The sequence below is a fragment of the Cariama cristata genome, unplaced genomic scaffold (genome assembly GCF_000690535.1).
Source record: "Cariama cristata isolate BGI_N322 unplaced genomic scaffold, ASM69053v1 scaffold13478, whole genome shotgun sequence".
Lineage (NCBI taxonomy): Eukaryota > Metazoa > Chordata > Aves > Cariamiformes > Cariamidae > Cariama > Cariama cristata.
The window spans coordinates 1-20,672 of NW_009631750.1; the positions used below are offsets into that span (position 1 = coordinate 1).

Sequence of the window (20,672 nt, forward strand, 5' to 3'; positions counted from 1 at the left end):
GGGAGCCAGAGCCATTACGGGGAGGTCAGAGAACCTACCTAAGGGCTTCCCCCAGCTGCTAGCTTGCAAGGGTGGGGCAGGCGTGTCCGCCATGATAGGGAGGTCAAGTCATCGCACTGCCTCTGCGGTGCGCCTGCTTCGCTGCGTCCGGCCCGCGGGGCTACTGCTGCTGAAGGGGCGCCGCCCCGGGCTGAAGCCCGTGAGGAGACTCCTTTCCCTCAGCCGGCGCTGGGGAAGGCGGCGGCTCATTGGTGTTTACGGACTCCAAAATCTCCCTGGTGGAGTGGGGACTGCAGATTTACCCCCCGCTGGCAAGGGCCAGGGGTGCCGACAGGAGCCGGGCCAGAGGCTCCCCCCGCCACCCACAAAGGCGGACCGGGGGACTGACCCCGCTGCCGAAAATAAACCCGCAACCCCCATTATTCGCTTCCTTTTACGGTTAAGCCTGTTAGCAGTTTAGTTAAAACATCCATAAAGCTTCAAGCACTCAACACGTAAAAGACGTTGATGGTGGTGGTTGGTGTTCTTTGGTTTTGGTTTGTTTTTTTTGTTTTTTTTTGGGGGGGTGGGTGTTTGTTTGCTTTAATTAAGCATTTTTAACAACTATCTTTTACTATCTTCAGGCACTCTTCTCCACTGCATTTTAGTCTCTGTGGGACTGCTACCCTATCGTGATGCATGGCACGCCCACGATTGCTGCTGTTGCTCATCAGTGAAAACTAACAGTAAAATATTTAGTAACTAACAAAAAAAAAGTTTTTTTTTTTTCCTTCAATCTACAGAGGAAGCAATACTTACGTCACCTTACTAAGACAAGGGGTAGTTACATATCAGGGAAGTACAAAGTAGAAATACATACAGTTGCATTTTCATCTTCTTCACTGCTAAATAAGCCTTTCCCCTCCATTAAAAGAAACAAAATTTACTCAATTTTCCAACAGTATTTGTACCATTTTTATTTGTAAAAATAGCCATCTGAATGAATTGCAATAGTAGTTTACAGTTAGGGTTCTTCATTACATTAATACAGCATTCAGTAGTTGAAAAAGTTACTAAACTGTGCTTGAGAAGATTCAGGTTGAATTCCAAGTCATTCACTGAATTAAGTCTTTTTCCTCATTTCATATGTGACATTTACCCAAGTCCTTAAAATTCAATTTACAAAGGCCAACAATACTAACAAAACCCCACTGAAACCATCAAACAGTATTTTATATTGTTTATTACAAATGTTATGCAAAATATAACACTGGCACCAGATTCATATCACCATGGTTCATAAAGATATATTGCACATGCTAAAGCATAAAATATAAGACAAAACCTACAAAACATAAGATATTGGCTTTAATATGTAGATCACTGCATAAGAAACGCATAAAATTACATTTTATACACACACTCAGATTGTCACTAGTTTAAAACGCCCTTTCCTATAACACTGACCTACGGTTTACTTTTTGTGTAATAAGAAAGCATTTTCAGCACTGCAAAAATTATACATTATTCCTATAGAAATTTAGCATATTAATTTTCATTTCAATGCAGGTAGAACATATGAAAAGAAGAAACACTTTATACATTCAAAGAAGGTCTGAAATGAAAATTTACTGGTAATATATTGCTTTTATAACACTCAAATGAAAAAAAAAAAGACGAGTTTCACAAAACATTTCCATAATACACAAATATAAAAAGGCACTCTAATATTTCTTACATGACTAAGAATAAAAATCACAATTTTTTTTTTCCAAAATCATCCTCAAGATACATAACCAAGTTTCTCAACAGTACAATGGATAAACAATTCATTTCATGTGTTTGTTCTAAGTCAATAATCTGGCAGTTGTTTACTGCATAAAAGTACCAAACACATTATGGTGCCCTTTTAGTAGCGATGAACAGAAATCCCCTGAGCTATTTCACAGCAATTTCAGGCAGTCCGGCGGTTGTAACTCAGTATTTATGAGAGAGACTTGGGACCCCATCCTGCTATGGATTCCACGTGCAGCTGTGGTTAAAATACAGGACCAAGCGATCCTGCTCATACACCTGGGCAGACAGCTGCCTCTCCCCAAATACCCTCTGCTTGGTGCAGGCACAGAAGTCATTCATGTTCTGTAAATTGCAGGATCCAGGGTTAAGTGCAACAATTATGTATGATTAACTCTACTCTTGTAAAAAGTCCACAGAAAGGCAAGGTGATTATTTACAAGAGTAAAATTATTCCCATGCTTAAATACTTGCCCTAAATTACAAATTTATTTCTACATGTGATAAATTATATTACAGGTTAATGTACTAGCATACGAAAAAAGGTATTCTGGTAACTCACGTGAGATGTGGGATAGGCCAATACTGAGTACTTCCAAGTGCCTTGCTCATGACAGTTTTCCTCCTAAATACAGCATGCTCAAAACATGACTTTCGCAATGCCCTTAAGATGCTAAAAAATTGTAAGTTTCGGTGATTTTTGGAATATTGCATACTTACACGATTGTTAGTTTACAGAAGAGTTTAATCGGCAAAGTTTAGATTTGGTTCCTAGAAGGATCAAAGTAATTCAGTAATCACCTATGCTTCTACAATGTTGTATACATCGTTAAGAGGCAGCAGTTGTTGCACTATGCAATTACCAGAGTTACGAGCTATTGCAAATATACAGAAATATTTTCAGTAACTCTGTATGGTAGCAAGTAAAAACACTGAAATTTTTTAAATGGCTGCTTAAAATAATACAACATCTTCTTTGTAAAGAGGACTGGTTTTCTCCTAATGAAGCAACTTGATGTGTGATAGTGTAACTTTCTGTATTTCAGGGTGAGACTTATAAATAATCCTGCCAAGGAGCCTACCTACATCTCTGGTTAAAATAAGATTAAAAGGCTGATCCTGCTGTTAGACGGGTGGCAGCCATTTCCCATTTGTTTATTTGTTTTCAATGCCATCATTCCACATAAAAAAAAAGCAAAATTTGGGATTTCTATTCATTTCTCAACAGACACCACTGAAAACTTTTAACAACTGATCTCTCTTATTTTCAGTGCTTAAAGTAAGGTGATTATTGCTATTCTGCAACTTTTAAAAGCAAAAACATTGAGAAAAAGCAATCAAAAAAATGTTATTCTGTGCTATTTCTGAGGAGAAAACCAGAATTTCAGGTGCTCTGTCATTCTACTGCAGAAAATACAGAGTTGAGGGAAAACAAACATTCACCTTTAGAGACACTATCCCTTGCGTGATTTTTTGTTGTAAACTTTGGAAATTTGTTAATGTTCAAGGAAACTATTTAATTTTAGCAAGACAAAATAAACTTAACTTATAAATATTTTTCCTAATTAAAGAACTGGAATCTGGTAATAGATTTTTGACAATTCAGTGGAACACAGCTAAAAACTGCAACTAAAATTAAAATCCTTACTTTTCATTTACCCTGCCGAAAGCGTGCACTGAGGAAGCTTGTCTCATCCTCCCAGCACAGACGTAGGCCTGCAGGCAGCCTGAGCGTGAATCACAGGAACTTCCAACACCTTGACTCCATGCTCTACCACCTTTTCCCCTCTTCACTGTTGCTGTACATTGTTGTCTCACTTGTCTAGCAAGGAGCTGGATCCCTTTCTTATACTCTTAGATGAGGGAAGGTGTTTTGCTTTCTGCTTTTTACCAATATAGCCTGTGGACTTAATGTTTGCATTCCATACAAGAAGCTGGACACTCTCCCAAAGTGCATCAGCCTGCCCTTTTTCTACTCAGGCCATCAGTCTTGCCTAGATTCACATTTCATTTTGCATCATGCCAAATAGTATGCACGAATGCTAACTAGGAGAACAAGCCATAGTTCTTTTTCCTGGGCATTTGTTTCATTTCAAATAAATATAAACACATTTACATTAAAAGTATATGATCATATTCTTTAGTCTGGAAAAAAAAAAATAACCCAAACAACCCTGTGGACAACACATCATCAGTTACAAATGTCAACTTGAAACCTGCGTCATAAAATGTAAAATTCACTCAAGATTACTCATTACCTCAAAAGTTTATATTTTTATGGTTTAGAAAAACTACTTCATTATGTCACTCACATTTGAAGAAAAAATAAAAGTAGCAAAGTCTTCCATTTAGTTACTGAAGCATTTTGGTCCTCTTGATACAGCTGGTTAGTTCAGGATAGCTTTTTGTTTTTTACTTTTTGTTTTTGTTTACAAAGTCTCAATCTTCCTTTTGTACATCTGTTGCAGAGGAGGGTCGTGGTCCATTTGACCTAGAAACTTTGGCAGAAGGAGTAAACATATTCACAAAGTTGACATTGCTTTAAAAGCTGGTGACAATAAGCTTTTTTTAGCATGTATCTCCGGTCCCCTGCACAGTACACTGCTATGTTTTCTGGTGTTTGGTATTTCAACTTTTGGTGTTAGGCTTTCATTGCTTTATCTTTGCTCTGTTAATCCAAACACTGGCAAAAGTATTTTAAAATTCAATTCTGTTTACAGCAAAAATAAATTATTTAAGCATAGAAAAGGAAAAAAAAATCCATTTAAGTTTGCAAGTCATTATAGACTTCTACATACACCTTTGTCTACACCTGATTTGACACCCCTCCCCTTTTTTCTTTTCTGATACTAGATACATTGTTAATGGCTCAGGTGACAGAAACGTCTAATGACCCTAATTCTGTAGTGCAAATAAACCGTACATGTTTGTGCTGACTTGAAAAAAACAAGGGCCAAGTGATTTTCATTTTACACAAGTGGTTCCACTAATATCTGTGGGAAAATATGGTAAGACAAGTAGAATTTGGCCTTAAGAGTTAATAACTATATTTTTCTAATTGTGTGCTGCAACTAAGAACTGTAAAAAGTGCCTTCTGTATGTTTAAGTGCTTAATACATGCAGAATCTAAAAGGTTTCATCTCCTGTAGAAAAGTAATACAGGCAGTTTTAAGATTTACAACTTTACCTTTGGTTTGTGTAAAAAAAAAAAAAAAAAAAAAAAAAAATCAATCTAATTAGCAGAGCCCCTGGAAGCAGGAAACAGACAAACAGGAAAGGGGTGATGCTCGAATCTGTGAACGCTACACTGGAAATATGTTTGTGTACTAAAGGTACAGCTAAAACACGTAAGAACTTTGTACAAGTAGTTCCCTGTTTATTTGTGCTGTCAAAAAGAAAAAAGGCATTTTCTCTTTTTCTACTTAAAATAAGAGGTAGAGACTTTCTACAGGGGCACTTAGGGCCTAAAGAAAACATCAGGAAGCTGAAAAGCTGCAGAACATTAATGGGAATATGTTCCAGTAAATCCCTCTAACTTTGTTATTTAAAGGCTTGATTATCATCAACACTACAAATCCTTCAATACCTACTTGTCAAGAATACTAGTTAAGAATATAGCCGTGGGATTTAAGCTGTTTAAAAAGACAAAAATATAGCTGACATGAAATAATAATGAAAAAAAGGTTCTGAATACCAAAAAGTCAAAACGTTTCAGAATCCGAATCATTTTCATTGTACCCATCCTCTGTTCCTACGTTATTACTCAAGGACTTATTGTAAGAGTTAATGCTACTCATACTGGAGCCATCGCAGAGATGTGTCCTGCCCAAATTGTCTTTTTTAAAACAAACGAAGTTGAAAGCCGTCATTGAACTGGAAGGAGAAAAAGGCATCATGGTAGCCAAAATGAGTGCCAGGCAGTCAGCCACGTCTTTGTTAGGAGCGCAAGCCAGGGCTGGCGTATGACCTGGGCACAAATGCAGACAAGGCAATGGTTAGTACTAAGGGTACTGAGAATGGTGCTGAGCATTCCTCATATACATCTCTAGACGACGTTGTAAGCAGGAGATGTATGTTCAGTTACAATCATGCCAGGCAACAGGGGTATGTTACTTATTTTAAATTAGACATGCTGGGAAAATACACACTTTACGGAGCATTTAAATCACCGTGACCACAACAAGCACTATTTTTGTAAAAATCAGGCAGCAAACAGACTTCACAATATGAATAAAAGCACTTGCTAAACAGTTCTACAGCACAGACAGTATGGTGAATACAGAACGTGGGGAGTACAGCAACAGGGACAGAAACTGGCTTCAGCTCCTGTGTGTATGAACAAGTCTCATTCTGAGAACAATGACTTTCATTAGAACATAAAAGATATTAGTTTAAAAATATTTTGAAGTAATAAGCAAATGATTTTAAAGACTGATCAGTTGAGTATCTACTCAACTCAGAAAGCAGTTTATTTAGGAATTAAATTGTAAGAGAAAAGAATTAGACCAATGCATGTGGTACATGTATAGCAGGTGTGACTACGTGGATGTTTAGCAACCCAAATTTACATTATGTTAGAAAAATAACAACTGTATTCAGAAAGCATGGCATACACTTTAAATACAAAGTTAATATCATACGGATGTCAGTAAAACAAAGAACTGGGGAGCTGTTAAAACTTTGTCTTTGCTGCAGTTTAACTCGGCTCCTCTCCAAACGCTGACCCTAAAGCAGATCTTCATGTATACAAATCTGGGAAAACAGTATGCTGATTACACTTGCTATCTGTACATTTTGCAGGCTGCTGTGTAGTACTCCAGCACCTTCCAAGAAATCCTCCTTTATGCTAGAAGCAAACAAATCCTTTTGCAGGTGGCCATATCTTAAGTGCTGCACCAATGGTAACTGGAGGCAATGACCACTACCGATGCCCTACTGCCTCAAGTAAGCCGAGAACGCCCGCAGTGTAGATGAGTTTGGTGGACAAATGTGAGTACAGTTTTGTAGCAAACCACCCACATTTAAGCACTGACTGCAGTGAATGCATATGCTAAATGGAATTTCCTCTTCCGCTGAGTTCCAAGCGTGAATATTCTTTAGAGTTATACTAAAATTGTACTTAAATTTCTCTCTTTTAAACTGCATACGCAGTTGTTCCTAGAAAAATTAAATGTGTATAGAATTTAAACTTAATTTTCATTTGTTATATACATGCAAATTAGCTGGATCTGTACGTACAATTTTAATGGTAAAAACTGTGGTTAGAAGCTAGTCTGGTTGATTTTTCTGTCCCCTCTCTCTCAAATGAGGTTAGGGCCAGATGACTTCAGTGGAACTAATTCATGCAAATATACCTAGGTAGCATTTGGTTAGTAGTAAACACTCACCACTCAGTTCTTTTCATCCATAGATCTCAAATGTCTTGCAATGATAGGTGGGTATTATTATTGTTACTTTACAGATATGGGAAGATGGAGGTACCAAATTGTTACTTTAATGCCATGAAGTCAGTATTGTAAGAAAGGCCAGCTTATTTCAGGAAGACATTTTTGAAAACATTAATTATAGAAGCACAGCCCTCTATGAGCTTTGTAAAGTTTAGGGAAGGACTTCATTGAGATCTGAAACAAAATTACCAGATTTATTAACTAATCATGTATTTTATGAGACAATAGTAATTTATTTGCATCTTGGATTAGGTCAGAAAATTGATAAGCACAAGCTTTGATCTCAGAATGAACTAGGACACAATCAAACATATGTTGATGGTTTTCTTCCTACCCATTAAAACATGCGCTGATTGAATGCACAATCCTTAATTCTTCTGCAAGGCGTCAGAATTATCCGGTGCCACTTGCATGTTTAGGAAATTCAAGTTACCACTGCACTCAAGCATTAAAAAAGACTAGCTGTTGACAGTACATGCAAAATGAACAGTAAAAGGGACCACTGTGATGTTTAAAATACATTTTTATATTAAAGAAAATAAATAGTATCTTTTTTTTTTGATAGGTACTCACACAGCTCATTGTCTGTTCTTGGAAGAATAAAAGCATCAGTGATGTCTATCATCAGCTTTTAAGTCTATTGCTTCCATCTGTTGTAAAATTATCTGTTGGGTCCTACTGAAGATTGTCAAAGTGTATTATGTACTTACCATTTTCATCTACTGCTAGGACACATGCCCCTTTGGCTAGCAACTTCTCAACCACCATCTTTAAGCCGTTTCGTGCAGCAATATGAAGAGGTCTACAAAAACATACCAACTACATTCAAGTTCAGTTTAAAACAGACTTTCTAAAAAAAGTTAGGTAATGCTTAAAGCATACCCAGCATCTGAAAGAGAATGTTTTCCTTCTTTGGATCATTACAATTATATTGTAGACATTAAATTATATTACAGCCTTTAAAATAATCATCATGTTCCACATCTATAAAACATATGTGCAAGACATATAATTACCTTTACATACACAAAGATTGCTTAATGCTTTCCAGTCTAAAGGCTTTCTTTAAAAAGTTCTCATTTTTCCACTGTTTGCAGCACACAATTGACATTTAAAAGGAAAATTAATCTAAGACTGAAGAAATGCCTTTGTTCTGTCCTTAATTCTGGCTACTACAGGCTGTTCAAAATCATTGTACTGCCTTTTTATCCTTGAATACTGGATTGCTAATCTCTGTTACTGCAGAACAGCTCGCAATTAGAAATTACCACTGGTTTGCTCCTTTCCTGGGCTAACACCCAATGCTCCTGTCCAGGGTCAGTGAGTGGGACAAGAAAAAAAAGTTCATATTGGAAGGGGGGGAAAAAAGGGCTAAGATGGAATGAATTCTTCCACAAGCACTAGCTGATCTGCCACCTGAACTCATGGCTGAATCTTCTACTGTGGGATTCCTCCATGCCAGTCAAACAGTTGCAGCTGGAGTAAGAATATTGATGGTTTTAACTTTGCTGATAATGTATGGTATGGACGGGAGTTGCACATAAAATATCACCTAAAAAAACCTCTGAAAATTAAATGTACCACCTTAAGTCTAAATAAATTGTTTAGATTTAAGGTGAAGCTCAAAAGGCTAGGAAATGCCAGATGTATATACATTCACATGACAAATAGACATTCTGATATAGTCTTCAAATAAATGACCTCATATAATTTTTCCACCAGACCATGTATAGAATTGGCATCAAAGGAATCAACATTAAAAGTGAAAATGCAATACAAATCTAGTCTATTCAAGGGCAAGCACTCAAAAAAACCCCATAAATTAACTTTTTTGTTCTATGAAAAAATCTGAGATGGGAATTTGAAATGCTAAATTGGAATCTTCTGGTAAGTCAACTGAACTTGAGAGGATCAGGCTATACTTACGTCTGCAAAGCATTATTTTTTGCATTAATAAGGCTCTGTTCTTGTATCTTGTCAAGTATTAACAAGGCACATTTTTCATGACCCTGCAGTTGGGGAAAAAAAACAAATAGTGTTAATTTGCTGAGGAGTTTGAAAATGAGGCAAAAGAAAAGTTACATATAAAAGTGAAATTTAATAACTCAATTTGAAATATGAAACATGCTACTCAGTTTATAAGGATGTGTAGTAGGTGAAGTGTAGGAGCCTTAAAATGCTATTTATGAACCACCACTGCTAGGATGCTTTAGGACATTTAGAAATTTAGACGTTCACCTGTCTTTCAACCCTCCATTCATTATATATGAGTTCACCTCCTCAGCTTTCAGAGGCGGCTACTATTTCTCTTGAAAGAGCATTCAATGGATTATTTATTAGAGCTACATAGAAAGAGATGGTTTAATCTCAGAAATTAATACTATACTTTCTGGGTCTTTAAATGCCTTTCTGTATTATTAATAAGCTACAGCAAAATCCCTTCAGTGTGGGATTTTAACAATGAAACAACATTTCTCTAACAATGAAACTTTGGAAACAATACAGATCCAGGCCTTATTTCTGATCCTGTTTCAGCACAGCAAGTTGCAGATGCTGAGCCTACAGCCCGGGCAGGTGAACAGCTGCAGGAAGGACCTTGAGAATTCAGCAAGGCTCACGTGTCTGTAGAAACTGAAGTAATACTATCACACTAGAATCCAATCTGTGGATAGGAGCAAAAGAAAAGGCCCAGGAGAGGGAATCCCATGGGCATTTTTTCTTGCAGAAAGAGCAGCAGCAACTGGAATTAAGAGGAAGAAAGGGTCGGAAAAGACACCACTACTAATCTAATCAATGCCTCTAGTTTTACTGCTGCTCTGTTAAGGGAAAATTTGGGGTTTCTTCCACAGAAATTGGAAAATAAGAAAAAAGAATAAATACTTTTTTTTCTTTGCCACTGAACCTATGTTAAGCTATTTTACAGTGAGATTATTTGGTAAAATCTTAAAAGGTTTTCGATTACTTCTCTTAGTGTCACCTCCTTATGTTTCAGCTGTCTTAAGAGACATCCATATTTCTCAGTTTACAAAACTTTGAAACAGACTTGAAAAAAAGCTTGGAACAATGTTCCCTTCCTCACCACGACTCTGGCCACCATATTTCTATTGCAGAAAAAATTTTAGGAGCATAAACACTCACATACATACATACATACAAATTGTGACAAGAATAGAAGTGTACAGAGGTCTTCAACTTACTTTACTGCTAGCCAAGTGCAAAGATGTATTCAACTCCTTATCTTTTAATGTCAGGTCAGCCTTGGCAATGTTCACCAAAAAGTCTGAGGTATAGAATAGAAATCAACAAGCAAACCCAATGGGCAGATGAACATGTAAAAACAGAGGGAAAAAACCCTACTATTTCAATATACATGTGCATACATACTAATCAATTAAGCCTTTATGCAATGTAAGTTTTATGAACGTGAAGTGAAAATAATGAATGAGAACAGACTAATCTTGTGCAGTTAATCAGCAAGAAAAGGCAGAGCTAATAGCTCATTCATTGTGCCCTAAACTGTAAAACACATATTCATCTTAATTCATTTATGAACTTCCCCCTTTGCAGATCAGCAAGTTCTGCCTGAATCACCTTCTCTCCTGAGAACAACTGTGGATCCTGCTTTGAGAGGACTAAGTGGATATAAAGAATTTAGGGTGCAGTCTGAGCTGTTGAAGCTAGAGAAAAGGGAATTCTGTTAAGCCAACATGATGCTAATCTGTATGTCTATGGTATATGGTCTAGCCTGGAAAAAGCAGCTGCTGATAGCTGCCATTTCAGGAATAGGGTTTCCTACAATACAGCAGAGAAAAAAGTTACACAATCTTTTTCACACATGCAGTTTTACTGCTCCATAAAATCAAAAAAGTCAACAGGAGAATAGAGTTACTACCCCCATCATGCTCTTTACAGTGTGGTCTTAGGAAGAAATAAGACTCAAGTTTGTTATTGCAAATGTTCACCAAGACTGCTGAGAAACAATGGCCGAGAAGAAAAATAAATTTCTTACAGATGTAAAGGTAGCTTCTTAGAGACATGCATGTAATTTATTTTCCTTCCTTAGTTTTCACAGGAAAAAAAAAGATTATTTATTTGGGATAGTAACTGCAGTAGCACTCGCACTTCAAGACAGAGGCAAGGATGTACTTACCTACAGCACCTACGTGGCCGTTTTGAGCTGCCATCATGAGAGGTGTTTTCCCTGCGTGATCCGCAGCATTCACTTGTGCACTGTGACTCAGGAGGAGCTGGAGGCACTCCACGTGATCCGCAAAGGCTGCTGCGTGAAGGGGCGTTCTGTGGGTAAAGTAACATGATCATAGCTTTTGCTAAAGAATGACAGTATTCCTGTTTACTTGAACCTGAAAGTGCAAGACATTTTAAAATTTATTTTTTTTTTTCCTTACAAAACCGAACGTTATCACCAGGGGAAAGTTATAGTAGCAGCATCTGAAATAAGTTAAATAATGTTTACAGTCTCTGTCCTGGTGCAATATAAACTTTAAAAACAAGGGAAGCAAAAGGTGGATATGGTAGTGTGGAGATATTAGAATTTCAGGAATTTTAATTAAATATATATATGTGCGGTGAGGAGATTATTGACGTGACAAATTAAGGATTTGGCTGAATGCATATCCCTTGCTGTATCAGTGTTATTTCGCTGCACAGATGTTTTCACTTGTGTGCCCTGAGAGTGCTAACGCAACATTAAAGCTCTTGATGAAATACTTTTCTATGTGTACATAGTATCACTCCATTTAGCAAAGATAAACATGTTTAAATATTTAACAAAGAAAACAGGTTCAGAGAAACAGCCTATAGTCATAGCTGTGCTAAACAAACAAAATACTATTTCTTTTGCATTTCTTCTCATATGTGCTATGAAATCGAATACTTCATCGTATTCTTGCTTCACACGAGCCACCATTTAACTTTGTTGCAGTGTAAACTGCTGTCTGAGAGAGTCAGCATGACAAGTCTTAGCTCAACCATATCAGATAAGGATTAGTTCCAGAGGTTCAGAAAGAATTATGAAAAATACTACATGGATTCATGAAATGCAATTTGTTTAAGAAACTATTACCTTCCTTTGTCATCTTCGCAATTAACAATGCTGGCATCGATGGCTCCGATGAGCAGTGATGCACAGTTTTCATGATCATTGATTCTGCCAAAGACAAGACATTTTCAGAAAGATAAAATTCTACATATTTTCCCATTCCAATATTAACTTACATCACTTCCCATTGGTACTTCTTACTGGTTATTTATAAGTTATCCTAACATACTTTTGCCTTAATGCTTTCAGTTGCATTTCTGAATATTCATCATTTCATCATCCCTCCATTCAACCAAACTGCACCTGCTACTATGGATTTCAATCTCTAAAGCAAAGCTGATCCTGCAATTGAAAGTGCAGCACAAACCTAGGATTAAAACCTTAATATCTTAAAATCCCTTAGTCTATATGTCAAACACACCTTGATCTGGAAAGCAGTCAGTCTTAGATACCTACATACAGAAAGCTTTATTCTAATGTTTAAGGTACTGAAGCCCACATCTCTTCCAACTCACACATTTAATACTTTTCCTTGATGGATGTACTCAGTTAATGCTTTTTCTGGTTATTGTTGATTTGTCTCATTTCATTATAAAAATGAACATTGTTTAGTAACAGCATTGGACATAGAGTATAGCTAACATACACCCACGCTGGATTAGCAGCTGTTTTCTCTTTAAATTTACATTCATTTTTAAGTTGCATACATTTTTAATGGGTTTGAGAATTACACACTAGTTTAAAAGAATATAAATACTGAAATTTTTTTTTTCAAAGCCATAAATAGAAATTCAGATTTCAAATACTATGTTTCAGCCACAAAGGATTTTATTTTAAGCAGAGTAAAACCAGTGCTTTCTATATGCTTTTATTTCTATCATATATTGGCTTTTTATAATTTCAAATTTTGATACATGACAAATTACTTTTCTACTTTCCAATGATGTGGACTGTAGAAGGAAAGCCCACACAATAGTAACCCCTATCATTATTTCTGGAAGACATGCGTTCTTCTAATAGAACACAGAATAGAATACAGATGTTCTAATTGTTGGCAGGAATTAGGAAGGTTTGCATTTGTCTTTACAGCACTTAATCCTTAATCTTCTGACAGTCTACGTGTTTTAATAAGCATGTTAGGTCCTATATATAAAGCAATCTTGCATTTTTTGTACAATGCATTTGCAATTATGTTACAAAAAGTTACAATTTTTCTCTATTAGAAATCCTTCCTGTATGAAGATGTACTGCTTTATTTGAATGAGGAATGTGTCTAAAATACATGCAGAACTCCTAATAGCAACCACCTTTTTGTTGTTCATAAGTAATATGAGAACTTTGGATACAGAGTCTGCCTCTAAAGCTGATCAATCCCTTTGGCTACCATCCAGGTAAGAAGTACAAAACCTTCAAGACATAGGATTATCTCAGAAAGAAAAAAAGACCAATAAGAAAATCAAACTGGAAAACACTCAGCCGAGGATGTCTTGGGAAAAATATGGCCTGCACAAAACACCATTCTAGCATGACATAGATTGTTGTTTCAAAGTCCTTTCTTCATTAAGGTTCTCTTCCTATTGCTAAAAAAGAATTTATTAAATTATTCTAATTTATTAACTTTCAGCCACTGTGTTTCAAAGGAACCTCCAAAGCTCATACTTACACAGACCAAGGCACTATAGCCCAGGTCATGGCCTAAGAATGGAAGAGCTATGAAGTTCCACCCTGTGTGAAGAAAAGTCACAGGTCTGTAATAGTAAGCAAGGGAAAAGAAACTAGAGAGGGAGCAGAAACACAACTATTTAATTACAAGTCAGTATCTCATCAAAAAGCCTAAATGTACAAAATTTATGCAAAAATACTCTTTATTCTGCCATTTTTCAGCAAAAGTATACGTACAATTTTATGATCAGCTTTAAAATTATTTGCTCATGCAAATGATCTCCCCCCCCCAAAAAAAAAAGCCCCTTCTCATACTGCTGCTTTTTCCAGACATATCCTAAAGCAACATATCTGCACTTGTTACTGGAGATTTCTACTTACACGGCACAGTGCAATGGAGAGAAGCTATTACCATAGAATTTGCGGAAAAATTTTTGTTCCAATAGTACCTCTATGCAGTTTTCGTGACCTGTAAGAGATCAGACATTTCAATGTTGCACAAAGCAGGTAATTAACTTAATTCATATTAGGCTTACACAGATTAGAATTGAACACTTCAAGTTTGAGGATGAACAAAATGTATATATAAGCTTTTATCTGATAAAACACTAAATAGATCTTTTTGTTGTTGTTGTTTTATGGCAGCAGCAAGATAGATCCAGGGTAATATTGGCACTTATTGAAAAAAAGGGAAAGGAAAAAAAAGCTCTTTTTTATGTGATGTTATGTATGTTGCCCTACATATCTCCAAAGATGATCTTAAATGATGATACTGAGAAGCTTTATCCTTATATTAAAGCAACAAGTTCAGATTATCCGGTTTAGAATAATCAGTTCAGTTCAGAATATCCATCTATTCACATGGTCTCTTGCATCAATAAATAAGAAGGTGACACCTCTAAAGGGCATCCCTGGCCCTGCAGAAATCAATTTCCTCACTGACATCAGCAAAAGCAGAATTTCACCCTGGCCTCCTGTGACTGGGAGCAAACGAGTTGCAAAGCCACTGGGAGGTATTGCTGGAATTTCCCTGGCTTCTGAACTGAAGGGTGAACGTAGCAAATGCTAACTACAGAGAACAAGTAAAGGGGAGATAATTTGCCTCTTCATTTCAAGCTTCTCGAAGTGTTAGGCTGTTTTGTTACCATGTTTCCCTAAAACTGAGGCCACATTTGAACTTTGCAAAAGTCCACAGGGAGAACCTTACCATTGTAACAAGCCCAGTGCAGCGGTGTATAACCTTGATTATCTTTCAAACTGCAGTCTTCCTCTGAAAGTGCTATCTGCAGTAATTCACTCAGCCAAGTGGCGTGACCCCGAGCTGCTGCAAAATGCAGAGGTGTTCTGCCTCTGGCGTCTTTACATAAAATAGATACTTCTTTCTCTAACAGCATCTGAACGCACTCTTCGTGCCCAGTCATAATCTGACAACAAAGAAATGAGTAAAGAGGTTGACATAATACAGATTCTTGCCCAGGAAATATGGAATATGATTGATGCCTGTGAACATGAAATGGCTTGGATGGGATTCAGAAGGCAGAGATGAAAGCTCCTTTGCGCCCATGAGTACCTATGATAACTGATACACTGAAATGCATTTGGTACTGTCTTTCAAAGACATTGATACCTAGTCTGTTGAAGAGACTCTGGTAAATGAGGCACAAAAGCAAGGAGGAGTTTAAGACTAAGGAAACAGATGAAACAGGGGTGAGGTTCAGAAAACATCAGTCTGGCTTCTGAAAACCATGTATGAATCTGAGAGAAGAACTAAGGAAAAAAAAGATCAAGAATATTGTCAGAAATATGAAAAGCTGCTTTAACAGCTGGCCAGCTACTATCAGTGATCTCTGAATCATATATAGGTTAGCTTCGGTATCTTGGGCATGTCCGTGTATTGCTATCAATACAGAACAGAATTCTTAAGACATGGCTTTCATTACAGACTTGTGCTGGACTCGTCAGCTGAACTGCTCACTACAGTTATCATAGAGTTCTGTATAAATATCACCTCTTGCATCAACTTCATATCGGGTAAGAAGCTGACTCCTAGAAAAGATTACATCTGCCTTGAGTTTCACTGTCTCTATTAAAAACTTAAGGCTTACTTATTTACACCATCATCCCCAAGAAAAATGAAAATAACTGCTGGACAGTTCTTTTAAAGAAATTATTTTCAGAATTTGTAAAGTGCTCAGTTATAAAAATAATGATTGCTATTGTAAAGTGTCTAGAGCCAAGAAAAATGGTCCAATCAGTATTTTAGCTAATTAATTAAAGTGAATGTGAAATAAAGTCAAAAGCAGAGCATTACTGAGAGGAGATCTGTCCTGCTTTTTACCTCATTGACTGTACTTGGTCATGTTTCCAGTTGTTTACAGTATTCCCTACATTCAATATGCCTGTATTTATAAGTGAGTTGTAGTCACAGTAAAACAGATAATTAAGAATCATAAAAATTAAGTCACCCCTCGATGTAAAGCTGTGCATCCCAGGAGATCAGCTGCATCTACAGATGCTTCTTTTTCAAGTAATAAAGAAACAGCATCGATGTGCCCATATGCCACTGCAAGCATTAGTGGGGTTCTAGAAAAAAACAAAAAACAATCAGTCACAGCTATAAAATGACATACTACTTGCCACTGCTAACTTACAGGAATAGAGAAATCAGGAAGCCCTGCATTTCTCTCCATTCCTACCCACAAACCTGTTTCTTTCACCATACTCATCTATATAACACCCATGTGAAGACCTTCTGTATGAAATTATTAAGATTTCAACTACCATGACTAAAATAGAAACAAACTAATTTGTAAGCAGTTTACAGAGCAACATCATTCAATCTCTTCTCTTAATTACCTACAATTATTGTCACCTCCAGCAACACATGAGCTCTACCATACCCAAGTGCTGTGAATGGATGTCCCTGTTAGTTACCAAGATGACAACCACCCAAAGCATTTTTTTTTTGCAAATGCTGCACAATAGCTTAAAGGGGATGAAGGGACATGAGAAAACTAGTCAAGCCAAAATTTGGGCTAATATATCTTCAGTTTTTTCTCTGAAAGAGATATATTCTCTTTCTATTTTTAGATAAGACTAATATAATTTAAAATTATACATACAGTCAGATATGTTCCAGGCACCCCAAATGAGTTTTCTTAAATCATTACATTTTCATTCTAAAAATATACTTTATTCTCCCTCTATAACTGTCATTTAATGAGAAGTAAAATTTTTGTAGGAACATCTCAGATGCATGTGTCACCTCATATAAACATTCTGTCCCACTGCACCAGCCTAATATACAAAGTAAACCCTGAAATAGCAATGTTTTAGAAAGAAAAAGACTCTCTATTAGAAACATGTCAGGAGCTTGTTAGTTTTTATTGAATCTGGCCCTCAGCATCTATGAAGAATTGTTTAAAGTATGTAGCAGAGGCTAAGATTAATGAATAATCCTTTCCACATGGCTTAGATCAACTGAATGTGTACTTTGTAATCTCTGCCAAATTCTATAAGGAGAAGTGCAGGAAATACAGTATTTCATATAAATGCTTTTTTTTTGTGAGAAACCTGAGATGCCATTTGAATCACAGAGCTGAAAAAAAAACATCACAAAGAAAACTTACTGTCCTTTGGCGTCTGTCACATCAGGGTTGTCTGCAACTTCTAGCAACAACCGTAAACAAGGTGTATGGCCATTAATGACTATAAAGAAAAAAATGTATGTTTAATTAAAATACGTTTAAATTCAGATACTTTTCCATTGGAATGCTTATGGATAAGAAATTTCCTTATGAACAAGGAAAACATTCCACAGTGTAAGAAATTAATATTCCTACATTTAACTTGTGCCGATGAAATGGTGAGCTGTTTTTTCCCTGACCTCAGTAGGATGAGGATTAGTTTGAGGATTAGTTCTCTTACATAGAAAAATCCCAAATGAGTAAAACAGAAATCATGATTTTCACTACTGAGAATATTTCTACTAAACCAGACAGCATTTCAAAATCCCTCAGATCGAGCAGGCAGACAAAGCTCTCTGCGATCTGATTTGGAACGCAGTAGGACGTATGTCGGCAAAGCTCGTTAATTTTGTGTGCACTGCCCAAGCCAGTCCTTCAGCACTGCTATGAAAAAAGAAGCATCGGCAAAGAATGACCAGTGGTACAAATGTCATATTCGTAACAGCACATAACACCAGAGACTAAAATTCTCTTTAGGTTTTCCCATCTTTTCTCGTTTAACGTGATTGGAAGCCACAGCTACTTCTCAAAAATGGAGTTTGCTTTTTAAAATATAACTCATTGCTGCTGGAAAACAGCTCTGAGTTACTAAGTTTTGCAGGGCCTGACACTGGAAACTCATCTGCATGTCAGCTGGCTTAAAGGCTTCAGCCTTTCATTGGGTGAAGAGAACAGTATTTTCTTCTTTGAAAAAAATTAACTCATGTACTCAGTAGATAGAGATTGGGTTCTTATTACAGCAAGTCATGCATTCACACTGCACACTGCCTACACCCTGTGGGCTGAGGCAAAACCCTTGGACACCACCTATGTCACATCATTCTGGCAGAGAACCGGGTGCACATCATCACATTTAAATCACTCATCCAAAAATAATCTCAAGTTGCTCTACCCAGAAAAATAAAAGACATTTTCAGTTATTTACCACTAAGTAATGCCATATACATAACATGTAAACAATTCTGCAGGGCTGATGAGTCACTGGCTTGGGGGGGGGGGGGGGCAGAGCTTTCTTCTCTGCCTGCCTGGGGTGGGGGGGGGGGGGGAATATATCTCTTCTTTCTCCCAGCAGGAGGAAGAGAAATCATAACTTGTTCACATCGATGTCTGAAAAGGATTTTGGTAAACGAGTGTTAGAACAGATACTCCCAGAGACTCTTAGGAGCTGACCCAGTGATTGGTAAGCATTACAGACACTGCAGGGAACGTTAGTTTTGCGAGCCAGAGGAAAAAATGGTGGTAATAAAATTATACAGGGAACATATAATTTAGGCTAAGGAAATTCTAGATATTATGAGGTCAGAGGAAGTCTGTTCCCTGAGGGGGACAGACAGAAAAAAGGAATACTTCATTAGGTGATTTATCTACTAAAGTTACAAATCCCTTTAACTGAACGGAGCTCTGTAGAATCCTGTAATCCAATCCACCACTTCAGGTCTCCTTAACTGTTGTGTTTAGAAATTGTGCTTGTGTAATTAGAAGGAATGAAGGCAAACACGCTTAAGGGGATGGGCACACATGCCCTCCTGTTTCTTTCCGGTGCACAGTATTGCACATGCAAGTATTCGCTTCTGTGTGCGCAATGCACACTGTCACTCAAGGGATTAATCCAGCATGTTTGATTTCTCAAAATATGCCAATTTACCTTCTACATTTGCCCTGCAAATAAAAACCACTGAATACTGCAGTGGCACCATGGAGAGTTTGAGATAGGTGGCAACATTCTTTGCTAAAACACTCCTAACCAAAACCTATTGTTATGAAACAGCATAATGAAAATCATCAGATTGCAAAGTGGCTTTTTGTGACAGTTGGAGATGGAAGCTTTATGCCGACCTAATTTCCACAGAACTCTGCATAGCTCTTGAGTTGAAGGTTCTAAACGTTGTCTTAATGGATATTTACCCAAAGTGCACTTATCTCGCACTTGAAAGCCTCCAAATTCATGACAGTGACAAATTTCCTTTACTGGGAGTTCAAATATTCAACCTGTCTGCAGTATTTTCCCTTCTGCTGAAGGTACATGTTCTTTTCAGTGTCTCGTTCCTGTGTGTAGGATTTTCTTGTCCCCCCCCCCCCTTTTTTTTTTAATACATACCTAACTTATTTTGCTTCACTGCAGATTTAAGGAACACTTTGCTTCTATCCCTGGGATATTTTTTTTAATCTAAGAAGCAAAAAGTATCACAAACCAGAAAAGCCTACAATGAATCTTCCTACTGGTTTTACATGGAAGGCACTCATACTACAGTGATGGGGGAAATTAGAAAAAAAAGATTAAAATAGGGAAAAAAAAAAACAACCCACAATCAGAATTTGTATGAAGTTAAGAAACATGCATATTAAAATAACACCTTCTAGTCAACAAATCTACTCAATTCTATTCAACAGATTTATTCAAACAAATTCATATTTTAAATCAGAGCTGCTAGCAAAAATATGGCTTTGTTACCATTTACTTTTCTCAGTACTGCAGAATGCTTACAAATCAGCTGTGAGAAGAAACCTGTGTCACTATAACCAAATTTTTAAATAAATGCAAAATCACTGCTATAGTGATGATTTACCAAAGTCACACATTGTTCATCATCAGACACCAAGCTATGTTTGAAGTGACTATAGGAAAGCTCTTGACCAACACAGCTCCAGTTTTACAGCAGCACTGATCCTGATTCAAATTAATTAAACCAACAGTTTTAACAGGGTGAGGATCAGCTGGACTTAATATTTTTTGTTTTTATCAAAAACAACTAAAACCACCTCTCACTGAATTCTGCTCTCAAATTTCTGATAGGTAAAGTCTGGCATCATATCACTATATTATTAATCTATTGTGGACAGTAACGTACTCAGTTCTGATGCAAAATTTAAGAGGGCAGAAAGCATTTTTTAGTGTGCTGTGAAGATCTGTCGTGCGTTTTCTACAGTACTGCAGACAAAATTCATAATAGTCTATTTGACCTTGTGTTTCTAATTTGCACTTAC

General features: G+C 36.9%; 1 protein-coding gene across 1 annotated transcript in view; it reads right to left on the bottom strand.

The window, feature by feature from the left end:
* Window positions 1–3,830: 3,830 nt before the first annotated feature.
* Window positions 3,831–20,672, bottom strand: part of ANKRD44 (ankyrin repeat domain 44) — a 75,009-nt gene continuing 58,167 nt past the window's right edge. The window contains exons 18-27 of the mRNA XM_009706106.1: window positions 17,571–17,649; window positions 16,407–16,524; window positions 15,149–15,365; window positions 14,323–14,410; window positions 12,304–12,387; window positions 11,371–11,516; window positions 10,418–10,500; window positions 9,147–9,229; window positions 7,931–8,022; window positions 3,831–4,271 (exon numbers count right to left, since the gene is read on the bottom strand). Of these exons, the coding sequence (XP_009704408.1) occupies window positions 4,213–4,271; window positions 7,931–8,022; window positions 9,147–9,229; window positions 10,418–10,500; window positions 11,371–11,516; window positions 12,304–12,387; window positions 14,323–14,410; window positions 15,149–15,365; window positions 16,407–16,524; window positions 17,571–17,649 (1,049 nt within the window). The 3' untranslated portion in view covers window positions 3,831–4,212. The remainder of the gene's footprint in view (window positions 4,272–7,930; window positions 8,023–9,146; window positions 9,230–10,417; window positions 10,501–11,370; window positions 11,517–12,303; window positions 12,388–14,322; window positions 14,411–15,148; window positions 15,366–16,406; window positions 16,525–17,570; window positions 17,650–20,672) is intronic.